This window comes from Staurois parvus, unplaced genomic scaffold (genome assembly GCF_062004578.1).
Source record: "Staurois parvus isolate SC_StPar_1 unplaced genomic scaffold, SC_StPar_1.0 ptg000052l, whole genome shotgun sequence".
Taxonomy (NCBI): Eukaryota; Metazoa; Chordata; class Amphibia; order Anura; family Ranidae; genus Staurois; species Staurois parvus.
In genome coordinates this window covers 189,766-211,859 of record NW_028317848.1, presented here as the reverse complement: position 1 = coordinate 211,859, position 22,094 = coordinate 189,766, and the positions used below count along the sequence as shown (strand labels likewise).

The 22,094-nt window shown below is 41.7% G+C and overlaps 1 protein-coding gene across 1 annotated transcript in view; it reads right to left on the bottom strand.

Annotated features, from left to right (window-relative positions):
* The window catches only part of RGS22 (regulator of G protein signaling 22), a 165,325-nt gene that overhangs the window by 43,007 nt on the left and 100,224 nt on the right, over positions 1-22,094 (bottom strand). The window contains exons 15-16 of the mRNA XM_089666422.1: positions 19,899-20,093; positions 12,440-12,532 (exon numbers count right to left, since the gene is read on the bottom strand). Of these exons, the coding sequence (XP_089522548.1) occupies positions 12,440-12,532; positions 19,899-20,093 (288 nt within the window). The remainder of the gene's footprint in view (positions 1-12,439; positions 12,533-19,898; positions 20,094-22,094) is intronic.

Sequence of the window (22,094 nt, the reverse complement as noted above, 5' to 3'; positions counted from 1 at the left end):
AGAATCAAGTAAGTGTTTTTTGAGGTCCCCACACCTAAAAGATCATTTAATCCTTGCAGCATGGTATTGCAGCACTACTGCAAAGGAGCATCTTTCCTTCCCTGTAGTTCACCTTTAAATAGGGTAGTTTTCAAGCCAACGGGTAGTGTCTACATCATCAGGATGTAACCAGGGCACCATATACTCTTCTATACTACAGTCTAGAAGAAGAAAATCCACCCCCCCCCCAAAAAAAAGAAGGAAAAAAACAGATTGCCTAGAAGCAGGACAATTTATTTATTTATTTTTTATGTCCAGAGTTCGGCTTTAAAATAAAAATGTGTATCTGAAATGAAACGTTTGTTCCCAACATGCACCCGCACCAACAATCACTGTACAAGCACTTCCACCATATACAACAACATACAACATAGTACAAGGATCTGATCAGCAACTTTCTTAGTTTCTGTTGTTCAGGTCCTCTACTGCTCACCTCCAACTGCTCCAGGATATCCCACCGTTGTCCATGTAAACCACAGTCATTACTTTAAATGATTATATTATATGGTATTACAGGAAATAGGGGCAATTTAACATACCGTAGTTTGGAGGAAGGAAGACAAATCATTCAAACATTTTTACTTTGATCTACTAAATCCTAAATATTTTAATGGTCTCTTTTGAATAGGTCCTAAGTTCAGTTCATTTTGAAAACAGATGGCAATGTTAAACAAAATATTAACATCTTAGAGTTGCATGAATTTCTCACTGAAAATATGTTTATATTTTAACGCAATATTCTTCAGAACTAGTCTAAACAAAGACATATTTACAATTTTTTTTTAATTCAAGAAATTGTCAGAAAAACTCATAATTTGCATTAAAATGCATTACAAACATAGTTCAAAAGATTTGAAATGACTTTGAAGCCAAGGCTGGAGAAGGAAGGTGAGGTATATCGATGAATAAACGCATGCTCTGTAAGAATCCATGGTCCATTGTGGCATATATGTAGCCTCAAAGAGTAAGTAGGTAAGTTAAGCAGCTGGTCCTAGACATCTTTGGCTGGCATGTTTCAGTGTATAATGGGGATAATTTTTATAAAACATTTGCATAGCTGTTCATCTATTTGGCTATTTTCTCTACAGGTTGAAAGGGTGTTTTGGGGAAATTACAGCATTATGGCAACAAGATGGTGTTGCTGATCATGGGAAATACATACTTATTTCCCATAATCTTCAGCACCATCTAGAAGCCAAAATGTGGTATTTTCCCCAAACCATTCCCTTTTCATGAATGACAAACAGTCAACCTGTTCAGGAAATAGCCGAGAACATTCGCACAGAACAAATGTATGGGGCAGCACAGTGGCTAAATGGTTAGCACTTCCACCTGGCAGTACTAGGGTCGTTGGTTCGAATCCCAACCACGACACCACCTGCCTGGAGTTTGCATGTTCTCCCTGTGCCTGCGTGGGTTTCCTCCAGATACTCCGGTTTCCTTCCACACTCCAAAGACATGCTGGTAGGTGAATTGCATCCTGTCTAAATTGGCCCTAGTATGTGTATGTATAAATGTGAGTTAGGGACCTTAGATTGTACACCCCTTGAGGGTTAGGGACTGATGTGAATGTACAATATATATGTGTAAAGCGCTGTGTAAATTGATGGCACTATATAAGTACCTGAAATAAATAAATAAATGTGCCAGTTTCACCAGATGAAGAGGTACCATATGCAATTTTTTAAAAGGTAGACCCCATAGTGAAATCTTGGTTTGAGCAATGTTCCTCCAGTTTTCATTCTGCTTTATGTGTTGGTAAAGTAGGTTGCTGTGCATAGAACTCATACATCTTGGTAATACCTTCTCTTTAAAAGGGGCCTTTACCCACTTTAACATCTTCATAGTCCTGCACAGCCAGGCATCACACATCTTCACAAAAGCTTGCATCCATAATCAGAAATCAGTCCTTGAGCTTTGGTTTTGTATTTTAGTTAGGGGATTTGAACTGGGATAGGGTTAGGGGTGTACAGGATGCCCAAGGGTACTGATGAACAGAGGACAAGTTCCTGGAACTATTTACAAGCCTTCTCTGCAGCACAGTCTTTGTTGGAGAGCTAGCCAGTGTCTCCTTAGTGTACCACCCCAGACCCTAGATGAACTTCTCTTCACCCAGCAATCTGCAAGTATCCCTGAACAGGGGATCCAGTTCCTGTCACTTTAAGAGGTGAATAGTCCCTGGCAGGTAGCTAATCTGGTTTCCCACCAGTGCTCCTTCCCCTGTCCATCCAGGGAGTGTATGTGTACTCACTCCTGTACCGCTTGTGGGTTGGTTGGCTGCTGCCAGGCCTATCAGCTGAGCCGCTCCTTCCATGGCATAGAGGTGGTCCTCTCTCAGGGGGTCAGTGAGCTCTGACCTTTCCAGCTCCATGCCTGCAGGTAGGCCCCATCCCACTGGGCCTCCTCGCAGCCTCCTTCCTTCAGCCTCACATCTTCCTCACTATCTTCCAACCTGAACTCTCTCCACTCTCCTCTCTCCTGCCCCTGAGCAGGCTCCAACACTTTCAAGGGTGTCCAGCCCCTTGGCAAGCCTTCTGTTGGGAATTGACTAAGACCTCTCAAGAGTGCAAGCCAGCCACTCCTCAGATCCAGCCACTGCCTCTAGGGCCTATCTCCAAAGCCCTAGAGCAGTAGAGCAGGGGGAAATTCCAGAAGGGCTGGCCTGCAAAGCCTCTTAGCACCCAACCATGATTTGACCTTCTGGCTATTATACCCAGACTGCTACTCAGCCTTCCTTACTAACAATTAAAACAATAGCTCCCCCTAGCTAAACTAGGAGGGTGCTACATTTATTATTGGGAAGATATCTTTTCTGTAGAGCACTACCTGTGATTCTACTCTTCTTACCTAGGCAAGAATTATGTTCCCCTGCTCGAAGAATCCTGGGTTACCTACATTGCCCATCCCAGGAGGCTTTGGGGCTTTGTGAAGCACATTGTGCATACGTAGTGGATCATCATAAGGGACCTGCCTGCTAGGACCCAAAGAGATGGCCAGCCTCCTAATAATCTCAGCAAATAAGCTGGCTGTGCAAGACCTGGTGTGCAGCAGCTTTTGGCAGATTACAGGAGGGCAGGACTAGAATCAATGGGTGGGTGAGTATGGTATTTAAGCTCAACCCAGCATCAAGGTAAGAGGGGGATAAGAAAAAAATTACCCCGGAAGGTGACTTTCCTCTTTAATGTGCCAAAGGTAGCAAAAACAAACATAGGTAGAAGCAGAGATTAAAAAAAAGGAGAAAGACATGACCAATGCCTGTCTAGAGCAGTGGTTCTCAACCTTTTTTCAGTCAAGGCAACCTTTACAAATCTGCACAATCTCGAGGTACCCCATTCTAAAGCAAACAAACCCCTAAACTAATAGTTTTACATAACACTACAACATTCACACATGGAAGACACCCAACGTTACTTATTCTGCCAAAGCAAATACACCTTTGCAATACTAGTCAGTACCAGTGTGCAATGTTTCTCTCCCTCACTTAGCTAATGTGACCCCAGTGCTGAAAGAAAAGGGTGTGGAGGGTGGGAGCAAATAAAGATTCTGTGCAGGGGCCTGACCCATTCCTTATCAACCAATGAAGTCCCTGGGTGTTAGGACGCCAGTAGCTGGATGGTTGTAATGGTGCACAATGAAAACCTGTGGCCTTGTGTAACAGGCTTGATCCACCTGCAGGGCTGTGTACAATTGTTTAGCAATTTTTAGGTATTTTGCCAAGGCATCCCTGAAAAGCCTGAAAGAACCCCTGGGCACCCTGGTTGAAAAAGGCTGGTCAAGAAGGATTGTATAGATAAACTTTGTTTATAATTGTACAGCGCTGAGCAAACCCTTTGGCGCTATATAAACTCGATGTAATAATAATAATAATTGCTGCTTTTTAATTTGAATGCAGCAGTACTTAAACATTTCAGCAGGGTTTTACAGCCTCAAGAAAACTGCATTAATGTAAGAGTGATTGGACTGCAGTTCTGAGATCAATAAGTCTCCTTTGCTAAGAAAAGCTAGACAAAAAAGAAACAAGTGGGTCTGTGATTAGCAATCCTGCTCACACATACTGTGCCATCTTCTAGATCAGCCTTTTTCAACCAGGGGGTGCCTTAACCACTTCAATACTGGGCACTTTTAACCCCTTGCTGCCCAGGGCAATTTTCAGTTTGCAGGGCTTTCACACTTTGAATAACAATTACTCATGCAACACTGTACCCATATAAATTTGTAATCATTTTTTGAAACATACAGAGCTTTCCTTAGGTGGTATTTAATCACTAGCATTTTTTACGATTTAAGCAAAAAAAGAACAACCTTTTTTTTAAACCAAACACATTTTCTTAGTTTCTACTATAAAATCTTGCAAATAACTAATTTTTCTTCACAAATTTAGGCCAAAATTTATACTGCTACATTTCTTTGCTAAAAACAAGCCAAATCAGTGCATATTATTTAGTCTGCGTGAAAGCTATAGAGTCTACAAGCTATTGTACATATCATTGAAAAATTATCATTTCTGATGTACTGATTGCCTATCTTATTTCTTGAGGCCCTAAATGCCAGGACAGTACAAATACCACCCTTTCCCCAAATAACCCCTTTTTGGAAAGTAGACAGTCCAAGGTATTTAGTGAGAGGCATGGTGAGTTTTGTGAAGTTGTACTTTTTGTCCCACAATTCTTTGGAAAATGAATTTTTTTTTCCACAAAAAAATGGCATAGGCATACTTGCAATTACACCCCAAAACACATTCTGCTACTCTTCCTGAGTATAGGGATACCATATGTGTGAGACTTTTTCACAGCTTAGCCACAACTTAGAGAGGACCAATATCCAAGCAGCACCTTCAGGCAGTCTACGGGCATAAATTACAATCGAATATCCTGACTACTTAGCACACTTTTGAAGATCCTGAAGTGCCAGGACAGTGGAAACACTCACAAAATTACTATATTTTGGAAAGCAAACACTCCAATGTAGTTTCTATGATGTATATTGAGTCTTTTCAACATGACATTTTTTGCACAAGTTTTTGTAAATTGTGGAAAGAAAATGAAAAGATTTTTTGTACACAAAGTTGTCAATTTATACGATATTTCTAACACAGCATGGACATACCAAGAATAATGCAGGCCACAGATGGGTCGAAAATCGGCTGATTTTTCAGCCGAAAAAAAAAAATCAGCCGATTTTCGCACCGTTAATGGGTTAATTGGTTGGCCGTTTTTCTGGATTTTGTCAGATTTTTTTGATCGGTAAAATTGGAAATAAATCGGCCGATCTTTTTACCGATAAAAAATCTGAGCATGAGTCGTGACCTGCAAGAAAAAGAAGAAGAAAAAAAATAAAAAGAGAAGAAAAAAATAAGAAGAAGAAAAAGAAGAAGAGGAATAAGAAAAAAGAAGAGAAAGAAGAGAAAGAAGAAGAGGAAGAAGAAGAAGAGAAAGAAGAAGAGGAAGAAGAAGAAGAGGAAGAGGAAGAAGAAAAAGAAGAAGAGAAAGAAGAAGAATTCCAGTCTGCTATTATATTTGACATGAAAAAGTATTGCGGTTGCAACAATGTATCTATTTGTATCCGAAAAACATCTGTATCCGAAATGGATACAAATAGATACAATGTTGCAACCGCAATACTTTTTAATGTCAAATATAATAGCGGCGCTCTCTGCAGGGACAGAAGTAATTAAATGCCGGCCGTAGACGGGAAGAAAACCGGCCGATTTTTTTTTTTACTGTTGGTGGTAACGTCGGCCTATTGAACGACCGATTTTTCATTTTTTTCTTAAAAAAAGGCCGGTTTTCTCCCCGTCTATGGCCTGCATTACACTCCAAAATACATTCTGCTACCGCTCTTTAGTATGGCAATTCCACGTGTGTGAGATTTTTCACAGCCTAGCTGACAAAGGGTAGACAAAGATTAATTGGTCCAGGAAGCAGGCAGAAATGTGGTCAACAACAGCCAAAGGAATCGTCCAGGCAGCAGGCAGTAATATGGTTCATAAACAGACCAGGGTCAGTACAGGACACAGGCTGACATCCAGGCAACAGGCAGGAATATGGTCTATCAACAGTCTAGAATCACTACAAGCAGCAGGCAGAGATATGGTCAGCTAAAGTATTGGTCCAGGCAACAGGCAGGAACATGGTCCATAAAAAGTCATGGGTCATTACAGGCAGCAGGCAGAGATATGGTCAGCCCAGCCAAAGTGTTGGTTCAGGCAGACCTGGGCACAGATGTAGAGGCTTCTTCCCTCCCAAATCTCTTCAAAGCCTCCAGACTCCAGACCCTGATCCAAGAATTACAAAACCCGGAGAAAACCAAAAACTGGTTTTCTCTACTCGGAACACTATTCTGAAGCACCTCAAAAACGCAAGACCCTTGTGTTATCTTAAATTCCACTACTACAGTAGCAGGGCAAAAGATCAGTCCAAGCGGCAGGCAAAATACATGGTCAATTAACAGGCTAAGATCAGTACAGGGAGAAGGCAGAAATGTGACTGATAAACAATCCAGATGGCAGACAGAGGTATCATCGATAAACAGGGCAGTGTCAGTTAAGGTGGAAGGCAGAGGCATGGTCAGTCTAGGCAGCAGGCAAATGATCTGCACATATATTAGAAACAGGGAAATGGCAGGCTGTTAGAAATATGGGCACTAAATCATTACTAATATTTGAGTGACGTGTGGTAATGTCAGTAGCAGTCTCCAATGCATAGACCTGGTTGAGAGGTACATTGGGGACAATGAAGACTGGTGTCTCTCTTAACTCCCCCTCTGCTGCACACCCAACATTTATTTTGGTGTCTTCAGCCTGCTTCTGTGGGTGGAATGTTCTCTGGAAAATGTCACTCATAAAGTCTGCTCACAGAATCCGAGTGAATGTTTTTTTAATGGAGATCCTTACTGGTAGATCAGAGCACTGATGATATCTTCTATAAATTTGAGAAAGGTGGTGATCTTTCCATGGAATTGTGATAGGTGACATGCACATTATAAATGGCCAAATGAAAAAGGTAAATTGAAACTTTTTTATACCAGTAGAGGGACGTTCTTGTTAATATATAGGGCTGTAGCATCTGATCTCTGAAATTCCCCCTTCCCCCTCCCCCCCTCCATGACCTGGTTATCAACATGGATACCCTCAGGCTTTTGAATGGGACCGTAGCTTCTGTGAATTTCTGCCAAGGTGTCATTGTGGATGGAGGACAGGATTTATACATCTCCCTTATGCCTCCACTTCCCGATCAATGCTTCATCGTTCCTGAAACTCAATGATTCTCCCCTTTGTAGCCTTGTGGTCACCAGACTTTGTGGTAAGCCTTTTCTGTTTGTTTGTTTGTTTGTACCACAGGCCAAGGTTTTCTGGAGGTACAGGTGGCAGAAAAGGGGCAGAATTGTGTAGAAGTTATCCATGTAGATGTGATACCCCTTTTTGAATTGTGGAAATGACAGGTCCCAGATCATTTTTCATCATGTACCAGTGTAGGCTGGGCACTCAGGGGGCTGGAGTTGGGAATCTTTACCTTCGTATACTCAGAAGGCATACACATATTCTGTGGCTCTTTCACAGAGTCATATCTGGCCCTTTTACAGGGAATGTACTGCTTGATTTCCAGTTGGCCAGTGAAGTGGACAAGGGACTCGTCCATACAGATGTTTTTGTCAGGGATATACAATTCAGCGAATCGTTGAAATGGAGGACGCGCATGATCATGTCATAGCATGAACTTGATATAACAAATGAATACATGGGAATGTGATGAATGGAGTTGGGGGACCATTTGGCATGCCCTTCATTTCTTTCGGCAGGCTCCATGTTAATTGAGAGGCCCAAAAAAATTTGAACTCCGCCACTGTGAGACGTCTCCATTCAAACTGACAGGCATAGGATGAATTGGGTTTATTTGCAATGTATTGTTGGACAAGAAGATTGGTCTGGTCCACAATGATCTGAAATAAATTGTCGGAGAAAGATAAATTTAAAAAAATTTTTTAGTGTTGGTCTATACACCTGGCTGTGCGGTAAAAGGGGGGATTATAGCTGATCCTGAGTTAGAAGGCAGCCATAATGGGTTCACAAGTGCACCTGGGAGATAGGTATCACATCAGACCCCAAAAGTTAGGGCCCATACATCAGTACTAGTACTGGGCCTTTCATCCAGGGGCCTAGCGCCATTGGCCTTTGCCAATTGACCATTGGGGTGTGTGGCACTGCTGCTAGCTGCTTGGTTATCAGAATAGCCTAATCTTTTTGGAGGGGGCTTGTTTGTTCCTCTGATTTGGTCACTGATCCACTACTTTCGGCAGGTTCATACTCCGAGTCAGAATTGGGCGGTGAGAGCTCTGGGGGCTCTGGTGACACTGGAGCAGGTACACTGCTGATGGCGGCTGTGTGACGGGTACATTGCTGATGGCGACTGTGTGTTGGTTACATTGCTGATGGCAGTGGTGTGATGGGTACATTGCTGATGGCGGCTGTGTGTTGGGTTCGCTGCTGATGGCTGCTGTGTGATGAGTACATTGCTAATGGCAACTGTGTGACAGGTACATTGCTGATGGCAACTGTGTGACAGGTACATTGCTGATGGCGGCTGTGTGATGGGTGCACTGCTGATGGTGGCTAAGTGATGGGTACATTGCTGATGGTGGCTGTGTGATGGGTACACTGCTGATGGAGGTTGTGTGATGGATACATTGCTGATGGCGGCTGTGTGACGGGTGCACTGCTGATGGTGGCTGTGTGACGGGTGCACTGCTGATGGCGGCTGTGTGATGGGTACACTGCTGATGGCGGCTGTGTGATGGGTACACTGCTGATGGCTGCTGTGTGATGGGTACACTGCTGATGGTGGTTGCGTGATGGGTACACTGCTGATGGTGGCTGTGTGATGGGTACACTGCTGATGGCGGTTGTATGATGGATACACTGCTGATGGCGGCTGTGTGACGGATACACTGCTGATGGCGGCTGTGTGACGGGTACACTGCTGATGGCGGCTGTGTGATGGGTACACTGCTGATGGCGGCTGTGTGATGTATACACTGCTGAAGGCGGCTGCGTGATGGGTACACTGCTGATGTCGGCTGTATGACGGGTAGATTGCTGATGGTGGCTGTGTGATGGATATACTGCTGATGGCGGCTGTGTGACGGGTACATTGCTCATGGCGGCTGTGTGACGGGTACATTGCTAATGGCGGCTGTGTGATGGGTACACTGCTGATGGTGGCTGTGTGATGGGTACACTGCTGATGGTGGCTGTGTGATGGATACACTGCTGAAGGCGGCTGTGTGATGGGTGCACTGCTGAAGGCGGCTGTGTGATGGGTACACTGCTGATGGCGGCTGTGTGATGGGTACACTGTTGATGTCGGCTGTGTGATGGGTACATTGCTGATGTCGGCTGTGTGATGGGTACACTGCTGATGGTGGCTGTTTGATGAGTACACTGCTGAAGAATGCACTGATGCACTGATGCTGGTAACAGTGAGTCACCGGTCTTTCTTTACATTTGTGTGTACAGAGCGATCACATGTAATTGCCCTTATCTGTGATGCACAGTATTTCAGGGGACACAGCTCAACACCGATCATTGCGATGAGCGGCCCTGGGGGTGCACATGCGCGGCAAGTATAGGAGGATAGGATTGAAAATATCCCGCACCACTATCAAATAAAAAATTAACCAAATAATGTTATATTATGTGCTTAAAGGGAGTTCCTGCTAGCAATGTAATTGTGTACAACAACCACAACCAATGTACATCAAAGAATAAAGAAATAGATTGCTGGGCCTCCCAATCTAATAACTCAATCCAATATACAATCCTACGAATGATAAATATGCTATTCAAAATACTAAAAGTGAATATTTGCATAAAATATTACCAGTGAATGTCCATATTTAAATTGTGAATATCTTCTCTCATTTACATATAATATATCACTACTTGAGCAAACATCTGAGTCCTCATCAACGGAAGAGGTATTGGAAGGAGTCCTAAACAAGGGAAAAAGCGGTTGAGACCTGTAATAATATAGGTCCAATCTTGGAGGTGAGCGCAGTGGTGAATGGTGGTGGGCATCACTACGTATACTTGGAGCGGACTATCACTAAAGGTGGAGTGGAGTGATGCGAAGTATCTCAAGAAGTAGAACGTAGTGACGAAAGTCCAAGCCAGCCATCATTTTACTATAGGACGGGCAGGAACCAGTTAGGGCTTCTTCAAGGATGTCCTGGCACAATGCTAAAATATTGCCTATACATTGTATACAAGCCAGCGGTGGATCAAGTCTACCTTTTATTTACATGGAGCCACAGGTTTTCATTGTGCACATTACAACTTTTTAGCCATCAGCGTCCTAACAACCATTGATGTCAATGGTTGATAAGGATGTTGGGCACCTGCACAGCATCCTTGTTTGCCACTCACCTGCCCTTCACCATCAGCACTGGGGTTATATTAGCTGAGTAGGGAAGAGAAACTGAGAGAGAAGGGAAATCCTGGAGTACTAGTCAGTACCAGTGTGCAAAGGTGTTGGGTGTCCTACACGTGTAGATGTTGCTGCAATGTGTAAAACTATTAGTTTAGATTTTTACCTTTTTGTATTTTAAAGGGTGCCTTGGCTAAAAAAAAGGTTGAGAAACACTGTTCTAGATTGTAGGCTCCACAGTTTATTTTCCCTCAACAACATCTCTAATGGGGCCCCCTTCCACTCCAAGCCGTATAGCAGTTGCATGGACTGCTACACCTATAGTTAAGTCACTGATCGCACTTTGTCAAAAGAGATGAAAAGCAAAGCTGGTCAAAAGCAACCTTGAAACAGTCATGCACAATAAACAAAATAAATATATTCTGCAGACTTACAATTAAAGAACACTTAAAATGCAGAAAACCAAAGGCCATCTACATGAGCCTTACATGAGCCCTTAATGTGTGCTGTGCGGAGGGAGAATACTTACGGAGGCTCAAGTCATGTGGTTACATTAGAACAAAACTTTCTAAATTGTGTTTATACTGCTCCCGATCACCTCTTCATGCCAACGGATCTATGCTTTGTATTGCCATCCTACACTTCATCTTCCATCACCATCACCACAACCATTCCAACACACTGAGAACAATCCAAGGTGCTTTTACTCTTTCCCCAAGTTTTTTCAGTAGCAGATTAATCCACCTAAGCTTTATTTCTGTGTGGAAGTCGTTATATACAAGTGCTACCGAAGTGAAGGACCAAGTACCCTAAGCAATGTACTTTACCAAGTACTTTGACAATATAAGGCCTATTTACAAAGACCTTCAGTTTGAAAACTCAGTACCTTGCAGAACATAAGAAATCCACTATACTGCTCTGGCATTTTGTTTTTTTCTGGATAATAAAGAGTGTAGTGTGAAGTTGGTGTTGCCCTTTAGTGTCCTCTGCATAACGAGCTTTGTCACATGTCTTGTTTCAGATCATGTGACAGGTTTCCCTAAAGTGATTGTAAACCCTTACATATACCCAGTGAAGCGACTGGCCTCTGAAGCGACTGGCCTCGGATGAGACACAGAGATTAAACAAATCCTCCTACATGAGTTGTACTTATTTATCTGCAACCCTCTTCTCTACAGCTCTTCCAAAGTGCATAATTTTTTTTAATTTGTCTGAGCTTTTAGAAAGTAGGGGGTGAGGAGATGAAGTTACACACAGAGCATAGTGAGGAGAGCTGATTGGAGGGAAGGGTCACACCCACACAGCACACAGGAAGAGAGCTGAGGCTGGCATGGGCTGTGTGTTAGAGCTCCTTCCCCTGTCACTTTTTATCTCTTGGTGTCAGAGGAACGAGACAGCAGACAGGATGACACTTAGTGCTCTGGACTGAGACAAGTACACACCATAGACGCATATGCTTTGTTCGTATTTCATGTCAGAGGTTTACAGTCATTTTAACCAAGAACACATTTTTCCAGTTCATTAGAATAAATGGGACTTTAGAGTCCTGAAGGAGGCACAGTATACAGCAGGAGTTGTGCTTTCAGGGGAAAGTTTTTTATTAGAAGAAAGCATTATTAAAAAAGCAGGAATACGGCCAGTTAGATCATTTTGCAGACCTATGTCCTGTGTAGGGAAGTTCAAGGGAGCATTCTGAGCTTGTTGCCTTCTGGATACAGCTATTAAGAGCTCAAGAGAAAGACCCACTACATATAGGAACAGAAATTCACATCCTTTCATGTGTGAATGGCAATTAGAGGTATTAGGACACCTTAAAAGTAGTTTTGCTTTTACAGACAGATTTCTTTTTTTTTGTAACACTATAATTACTCTTTTGCTGTGTGGTCAGTTTAGATGTAATGATTGGAGCAATCTCTATTTGACAGTCTGTCATATTCCATACAGGCCTTGTGAATAATGGAGCAGAGATTGTTTCTTACCTCATCTTTCCGGGATGCCTTCTCCAGTTGCAGAGCTTGTAGCTTTCTATAGTTAGCTGACTCCAGCTGTCGAGATTCTTCAACCAACTCTACCTAATATAAGAATAAAACAAAGTCAGGAATATGCTACCGACCTCTGCAGGAGTAAGGGGGTTTGGCTAATAGATGAATGGAAAGACCAACTGTTTGTTGATAGCTGCTATTTTACAGTGAATATTGCATTATGTGACGCAGAGCAGCTGAATAGATCAAATAGTAAATCGGACCATAATAAACAGGCAGAAGAGTTCCAGACAGTGACTTGAGCCCAACTAGCATGTACCTTCAGCTCATAAATGAAACATTGTAAATTTCTTCGACTGCTGTACTAGAATTCCCACATCCAATTTAAATGTTATAATTGTCTTGCTATTTACAGCATTTTTCTGTTTTTCTCTAGTCTCATACCACAATTTTCATAACTCCACTTCTCCCTGCAATGGACTCATCCATTAATACTTATAACCCAGTGTTACATAGATGTTTAGGAGATACTGAAGTTTTTGTGCAGTTGATAATCCAAAAACAAAAAAAAGCAGAACTGCTCTAAAACCAGCAAAGGTAATTCTGGCTCCAATGGAGAAAGTGGGTTATAGAGAATGGCTATTTTATTTAAACAAAATAGGCAGATGTGCAATCATCCATTACTACACTGCTCAAAAAAATTAAAGGAACCTTTTTGTAATCAGAGTATAGCATCAGTCAATTAAACTCCTAGGATATTGATCTGGTCAGTTAAGTAGCAGAGGGGGTTGTTAATCAGTTTCAGCTGCTTTGGTGTTAATTAAATTAACAACAGATGCACTAGATGAGCAACAATGAGAAAATCCCCAAAAAAGGAATGGTTTTACAGGTGGAGGCCATTGAAATTTTTTTCCCTACTCATCTTTCCTGGCTTTTACACTAGTTTTGCTTTTGGCTAGGGTCAGTGTCACTACTGCTAGCATGAGGCGATATCTGGACCCTACAGTGGTTTCAGAGGCAGTCAAACTCCTCCAGGATGGCACATCAATACGTGCCATTGCCAGAAGGTTTGTTGTGTCTCCCAGCACAGACTCAAGATCATGGAGGAGATTCCAGGAGACAGGCAGTTACTCTAGGAGAGCTGGACAGGGCCATAGAAGGTTCTTAACCCATCACCAGGACCGGTATCTGCTCCTTTGTGCAAGGAGGAACAGGATGAGCACTGCCAGAGCCCTACAAAATTACCTCCAGTAGGCCACTGATGTGAATGTCGCTGACCAAACAATCAGAAACAGACTTCATGAGGGTGGTATGAGGGCCCAACATCCTCTACTGGCCCTGTACTCACTGCCCGGCACCATAGAGCTCGATTGGCATTTGCCATTGAACACCAGAATTGGCAAGTCCGCCACTGGCATACTGTGCTTTTCACAGATAAGAGCAGGTTCACCCTGAGCACATGTGACAGACGTGAAAGGGTCTGGAGAAGCCGTGGAGAATGTTATGCTGCTTGTAACATTGTTCAGCATGACCGTTTTAGTGGTGGGTCAGTGATGGTCTGGCGAGGCATATCCATGGAGGGCCATACAGAGCTCTACAGGCTAGACAATGGCACCCTGGCTGCCATTAGGTATGGGGATGAAATCCTTGGACCCATTGTCAGACCCTACGCTGGTGCAGTGGGTCTTGGGTTCCTCCTGGTGCGCGACAATGCCCAGCCTCATGTGGCTAGAGTATGCAGGCAGTTCCTGGAGGATGAAGGAATTGATACCATTGAATGGCCCCCTGACCCCCCTGGCCCCAGCTTGCCTGACCCAAATCCAAAAGAACAGCTCTGGAATATCATGTTTCGGTCCATCCGACACTACCAGATTGCACCTCAGACTGTCCAGAAGCTCAGTGATGCCCTGGTCCAGATCTGGGCGGAAATACCCCAAGACACCATCCTTCTTCTCATTAGGAGCATGCCCTGACATTATCAGGCTTGCATACAAGCACATGGGGGCCATACAAACTACTGAGTACCATTTTGAGTTACTGCAATGATATTTCAGCAAAATGGACCAGACTGCTGCATAATTTTTTTGCTTTGATTTTTGGGGTGTCTTTGAATTCAGTCCTCTCTAGGTTGATGATTTTCATTTCCATCAAACAATGGGGCATCCTTACATTCCTAACACATTACCCACACCATATCAGTATAGATATCCAGCATGATATTTTTCCCCATTGAGATCTGATGTGTTGTAAAGTGTTCCTTTAATTTTTTTTGAGCAGTGTAGTTGTTCTATGTAAATCCTACCTAAAGAAGCAGCAAAGTTGCTATACAACATGTGCATGTTTACATAATTTTTAAAAAACCATTCCACTCCTCTCCTTTGTCAATTGGACCCGTACTCAGTCTTGCCTACTTGGGAGTATTCACAATGCAAAAATATTTAGCCAAAAGTCTTTTTATAATACACTCTTGGACAATCTTCCAAAGAGAGTAGCCTTATACTCTCAACAGGATCAGGGGAAATTAAGTAGTTTTCCCTACACGTCTCTACAGTGATTGCATATTCCTTAGGTGCTGGTGATTTCCCTATAGAAGTATCTACTAATTAAATGTTTTTAGATTGTCTATAACGGAAATGCTACACTGTGTATGCTCTCTAATCTAGCTTCTTTTTTTCTTCTTCGTACATATTTATTTCAGTGTATTAGACCAGAGTTATTGGTTAAAGTGTATTATTATTATTATACAGGATTTATAAAGCGCCAACAGTTTAGGCAGCGCTTTACAACATGATGCCCAAGCATTATCCAAATTTACCCCACATCTCCTTCACCCCCACTAGATAATTTCTTAGCATTATTTTTTTCTTTCACCTAGTTCCTGTAATGAGGAACAGCTTTTATTACTTCCTGTGATATCAGCACCTGGCCTGTAAAATTTGTGCAGGTGTAGCTTCTGGGAGGTTAGTTCATATAAGAACCCTGCATCAATTTTTAGGGACTCTTTAATGACTGGAATAGAACCACTGGATTGGCGTAAGGCCAATGTGATGCCAATATTTAAAAAGGGGTCAAAATATTTACCAAGTAATTATAGACCTGTTAGTTTAACTTCTATAGTTGGGAAGATACTGGAGAGTTTAATAAAAGACCACATAGATGAGTTCTTGCTGGAAAAAAATATTTTAAGCAACAGACAGCATGGATTCATGAAAGACAGAAGTTGTCAAACAAATCTGATTTCTTTTTAGAAGGAGGTGAACAAAACCTTGGACAGAGGGGTGGCGGTGGACGTGGTATACTTGGATTTTGCAAAAGCGTTTGACACAATTCCCCACACACTGCTAATGTGTAAGGTAAATTATACGGGTTTGGAAAAATCCGTATGTAAATGTATAGAAAACTGGCTAAAAGATCGTATTCAAAGAGATTGTGGTTAATGATTCATACTGTGAATGGTCTAGGGTTGTCAGTGGTGTACCCCCAGGTTCAGTTTTGGGACCCTTACTTTTTAATATATTTATAAACAATACAGGGTCTGGGATTAAAAATATAATTTCCGTCTTTGCAGATGACACCAAGCTGTGCAGTGGAATAACGTCCTTACAGGATGTCTTCAACTTACAAGCCGACCTCAATGCACTGTTTAATTGGGCAACTATGTGGCAAATGAGGTTTAATGTTGATAAATGTAAGATTATGCACTTGGGGGCTAAGAATATGCATACATCATACATATTAGGGGGAGTACAACTGGGGGAATCAATGGTGGAGAAGGATCTGGGAGTTCTGGTAGATCACAAGCAATGCCAAGCTGCGGTTTATAAAGCGAGCAAAATCATCTCTTGTATTAAAAGAGGTATAGACTCCAGAGAGAGATATCATATTACCCCTGTACAAATCATTAGTAAGACCTCATCTGGAATATGCAGTTCAGTTTTAGGCACCAATTCACAAAAAAGAACATTGGGGAACTTGAGAAAGTACAGAGAAGGGCAACTAAACTGATACGAGGCATGGAGGAGCTCAGCAATGAGGAAAGATTAGAGGAACTGAATTTATTCTCTTGAGAAGAGGAGATTAAGGGGGATATGATCAACATGTATAAATACATCAGTGGTTCATATAGTGAACTTGGTGTAGAGCTATTCACCGTGAGGTCAACACAGAAGGCAAGGGGGCATGCTTTACGTCTGGAGGAAAATAAATGTAATCTCCAAAACACGGAAAGGTTTCTTCACAGTGAGAGCTGTGAAAATGTGGAATAGACTCCCTCAAGAGTTGGTTCTGGCCAGCTCAGTGGATTGCTTTAAAAAAGGCCTGGATTCTTTCCTAGATACACAGAATATAACTGGATACTAACATTTATAGGTAAAGTTGATCCAGGGAATATCAGATTGCCTCTTGGGGGATCAGGAAGGATTTTTTTCCCTGCAGGAGCAAATTGGATCATGCTTTGCTGGGGGGTTTTTTGCCTTCCTCTGGATCAACTGTGGGTATAGGATTATAACTTTTTTTTTTTTTTTTTAAATGGTTGAACTGGATGTAACTGGAAGTAACTATGTAACTACATCTCCTATGGGACCTTTCCCTACACAGTGTGTAGTGGTGCACCGAAATGAAAATTCTTGTGCCGAAACCAAAAATTCAGGAAGCACTTGGCCGAAAATCGAAACCGAAATGGACAGTTTTAAAAAATTTATATATTTTTCAAATACAATTTAAAAAAATTTTTTTTAATGAATAAAAAAAAACCAAATAAAAAAAAAACACAATATATACCCTAATTTGTTGTAAAATATGAAAGATGATGTTATGCTGAGTAAATAGATAGCTAACATGTCACGCTTTAAAATTGTGCACACTCGTGGAATGGTGCCAAGCCATGGTACTTAAAAATCTCCATGGGTGACACTTTAAAACTTTCTACAGGTTACCAGTTTAGAGTTACAGAGGAGGTCTAGTGCTAGCATTATTGTTCTCGCTCTGACATTCACAGCAATACCTCACATGTGCAGTTTACATATGTGGGTGTTTCCTGCATATGCGTTCACCAGATCAAAAAAAAGGGGGCTTTTTTCGGCAATGAATCGGTGCCTATTTTCATATCGGCCAAAGGCCAAACGGGTATTTTCGGCTGAAACATTTCGGCCGGCCAAGTTTCGGTGCATTCCTAATAGTGTGGTTACACTCTTGGAAGACAAGGTAGCAGCATTGTTTAGTTGGGAAAGAAATAATGTTTGCATTTGTAGGTAGGACAACGTAGGGGTGGTGGTTGGGTGGAGACCTGTAGTCCAGCAGGCAGGACTGACAACCTTTGTTAGGATTTCAGTGTAGCAAAGGCACTTTATTAGCCCAAACAGAAAATTAGGAGCTCATTGGGTTTCTGGGAGATCAACGGGTATTTTTCTGTACTTGCTGAAAATGTTCTTAACCTAAAAAAGGTACACTCATACAGCTAACAAGTTTAAAGACAAGAACCTTTTCTAAATAGATAAAACTATACATATATTGAAGAGGTACACAGATTTGTTTTATTTTGCTCTGACATACACATTTAATATCTATTCCATGTAATATGCTAACCCACGAATTCTCCTCTCAAAAGAAGGTCATGTACCCAGTGTATTGTGGCAGAGGTGTAATGAAAGCAAAGATTCCAGTAGGACTTTAGACATCGATGGGATAAGATGATACTCTGTCAATGGTTTGATGGGCTGTCTGCTCCTCCCCTCTGCTTGATTTAGTTTTGTCAGATGGGATTTTCCCATGGTATCATACACAGGGATCAGGTAGTGCCATAGCTTGATTTTACGTATGGTAGCAAAATGGAAGAGACATAATTTTTAGATGAACAAAGATAAGATCAAATAGGATACAGAGAAGTGCTAGGTGCTCTGACAAGTGGTATTTACAAAAAGCAATTTCACTGGACCTATTTAGCTGTCCGTGTGATGAATTTTGGATGCAAACTTGGACACATACAGTATATATAAAGAAAAATATTTACCATTTATATACTGCATTTGCTTTCAAATGCTAAAATCACAAAAACAATAACAAAGCACTTTGAGCATTCAGTGACTGGTTGAATTAGCCTTTAAATAGAACTGTAGGCAGATAGAAGATGTCCCCATTCAGTTATGTGTTCATTCAATGATTTAATGTTTATGCAGCCCAGGCTTATATTACAGTAGGATTCAGTGTAGGAGAGGAAGGGGCAGCACTGCAAGCCAATTCGACTTTACCATAATAACAGAACCTAGAGATATCTGTCTGATTGGAGGAGAGGGCATAGCATTGAACTCATCAATGTGTTACTGTTCCTTCATTATCCAGTCAATGGATGGGGCATTCATTAGTCTAGCTGTATTGCTTTAACAGCAGTATTGAAAATTACAGTCAGTTTCTGGCCATGCTCTCTGAGAAGCAAAGATGGTTAGATTGAAAGTTTCTTGAATTATTATATATATTTTTGGGCAACTATACAATTTATATTCTATTTCCTAAAATACATCCCTTTTATTTTTAAGATCTTTTTGTATACATAAAGTTTACCCTGGGTCTTCAGCCCAGTTGTGTGACACATTGAGGCTGATTCACTAAAACTGAAAACTGGAGAGTGGAAAATCTGGTGCAGCTGTGCATTGAAACCAATCAGCTTCCAGGTTTTATTGTCAAAGCTTAATTGAACAAGCTGATGTTAGAAGCTGATTGGCTACAATGCACATCTGCACCAGATCTGGCACTGTCCAGTTTTAGTAAATCAACCCCCATGGGTCCATTTCCTCATCTGGCAGTGAGCATGTCCTGAATGCTGCAGAGAAAGAAGCCTGGTAATGGATCTGCTCTCTATTATTATTATATTATTATTATACAGGATTTATATAGCGCCAACAGTTTGCTCAGCACTTTACAGTATAACGGGAGACAATACAGCAACAATACAGTTCAATACAAGAGGGATAGGAGGGCCCTGCTCCTTGGAGCTTACAATCTCTATGGCATTCTCCCTTGAGCTCAGGGTGGCTTTTTCATATATCCCCAAGGGCACCAGTCTTTGATGTTCTGGACTCACAGAAAGTGGGTTAAATGACACTGGGCGTGGTTGAAGCCGGAAGAGGACCAGCGCTGGATTGTGGAGCAGGACAGCACTGGAAAAGGGGTAAGTATTGCAGCTTTTTAATTTTTACAGATACTTAAGCTGGAGTTGAACTTTAATTCTTGGTCTACCCTTATTTACTACCTTATTGGTCCACCATAAAGAAGAAAAAGAAAGTCTGCATGAATAGTTGTCTAAAAGCAAATCATTAGTATTGCACATACAGTATATGCTAGATTGCTCTTTTTTTCAATTCAATTTTTGTGGCAACGAGGCAATGATTCTATTTGGTGTATAGGGAATGCAAAGATATTAGCCTTTAAGATATATCACTAAAGAGAGTGCCAGATAGCTCACCTTGCCATAGGCTTGTCTGTCTGATTCTGTCATTTGTGTCCAGGCAGAGAGAAGGAGCGTGAGGATGTATTCTTCAGCTGAATCAAATAAATCCTCAAAAGGAGGATCTAGTTTCTGGTAAATCTCTTTCCTTATGTTCTGTTCAACGCCAATGTCCATAGAAGCAGAAGGAGCCAGGTAAGTGCCAAAAATATACTGGAAAGAAGAAAAAAACCAGGTCAGGTTGAATAAATCACTTTAGGATAATATATAGTATATGAATTGTGGACAAAGTTATATATGAGCACGGACAACATCCTAACACATCACACTTGATTATTTTGTTCCACAATCCAGTCCAGATATAGAAAAAAAATGCTCTTTCCTGCCATTGTGGAACAACAAATACCATCAAGATGCCATTTTTCAAAGAGTTTGAGTACTTGAGTCCTACAACTTTCTTTGAAGCAAAATTTTCCAATGGTGTTCCAGGATTTACTGAACCCCACAAGCTGCACATTCATTCTATAAAATGGGTTGATGCCAGTGGAAGTCACGCGTGATAGATTAGATGCAGCTTGGACATTAGGAAATGATGATCCAACTAAAGATACACACACTGTATCCTACAAAGAGACATTTTCTGTTTCTAATAGTAAATAGGGCCACACACAATTTGCAGGAAATTTTTACTGCTGTCAACCAGCTTTTGATCACAAAACTATACAAAGAGATGAATGCAAACTACCATCAACAAGGTTCTGTGGACAGTGTAAAGGTATCCAATGCGGTGGTAGTTTTTATTTATTTGGTGGTTGAAAAAATATTGAAACAAAGTTAAAATTTACCCAAATGTACCTCTCCCCACAACCTTCCTCTCTCCTCTACTGCAAATCCAAGCATTCACTGAAAGGGATAATACACCCTTAGATAATCCCACAGAAGTGGCTGGCCTCAGGTGATACACTGTGATGAAGCAAATCCTCCCACGCATGTTATACCTGTTTACCTGCAGCATTCTATTCTCAAGGGCAGTTCAAAGTACAATCAAATGGTATTTCTCAGCTTCCAGGAGCCAGGGGACAGGCATCTGAAATCACACGCTGCACAATACAGAGCTGGGTGTAATATGAGATCTGAGTGAAGGGAAAGGACACCCCCCTCTACACAGTCTCATAGGAGAACATGCATAGCTGAGCTTGTCAATCACCTTCTGTGTGCTGGGGGGGGGGGGGGGCATCTCCAAGGAGTGTCTTGTGTCGGGAAAATGTCTGAAGTGACTAATACAGATAGCAGACACATAGGGAGGAGTCACACTATGTGCCATAGATGGAGGCAAGTCCACTCTATAGAAGGATATTTTACATTTTTCATTTCAAGTGTTTCTACCCACTTTAACACAAAACAATATATCTGATGGTGGGTACTGAACCCATACAAAAACTAAAATGTCAGTTTTGGGTGCACTGGCCCTTTAAATAAATCAATTAGTATGGCTTGGTACCTCAGATTCACATTTATGTAGCTTGCTCTGCTGCAACCAAAAAGCTCAGAGTTGCTTATCAATGAATTTCAGTTCCAGATTTAGTGTCCAACTATGCCTTGGGGTGCTAAGGCTGTACAATGGGCATCACTGTTTCTGTCCTTTGAAGAGTACTATATTAAATATTCCCAGAGGCCCATGAAAATAGATTACTGTTACAGTTCGGTACCTGTTATGACAGTTACCATGGTGCAATTAAATTAGGGTCATCAAATGCAAGAGCACCCCATGGACATCTACCTCAAGAACAGGAGTTTTAAAAGATTTGTGATACAAATGTGATGGTAAAATCTGACCGCAATTTAAGTTACTGGGATCATTCCAGCATCTGATGTACAATTTCCACATGACAGCCGCCAACAAACCTCATGAAATATGTCATAAGTCACAAAATCAGCAAAACACAAAACACTTCCAGAGACCTCAAAGCTCAGCAGACTTGTGTTCTGAGCCTAGTGAGAGGTCTGCACTATCCAATAGCCATTGTAATTGCTTTTCTCGCAGAAACCAGTCACTGACACCATGTTGTGCCAGAGGTGAACACGGATACTGTGCTAAGATCATTTAGCTTGCAGCCGTTTTGCTGAGGGATCAGATTAAAGCTTGCTTGTGTTCCAGAGAAAACACATCTTGTATTTGCAAAAGGCTTAAAGATGAAAAGTAAATATCTAGGG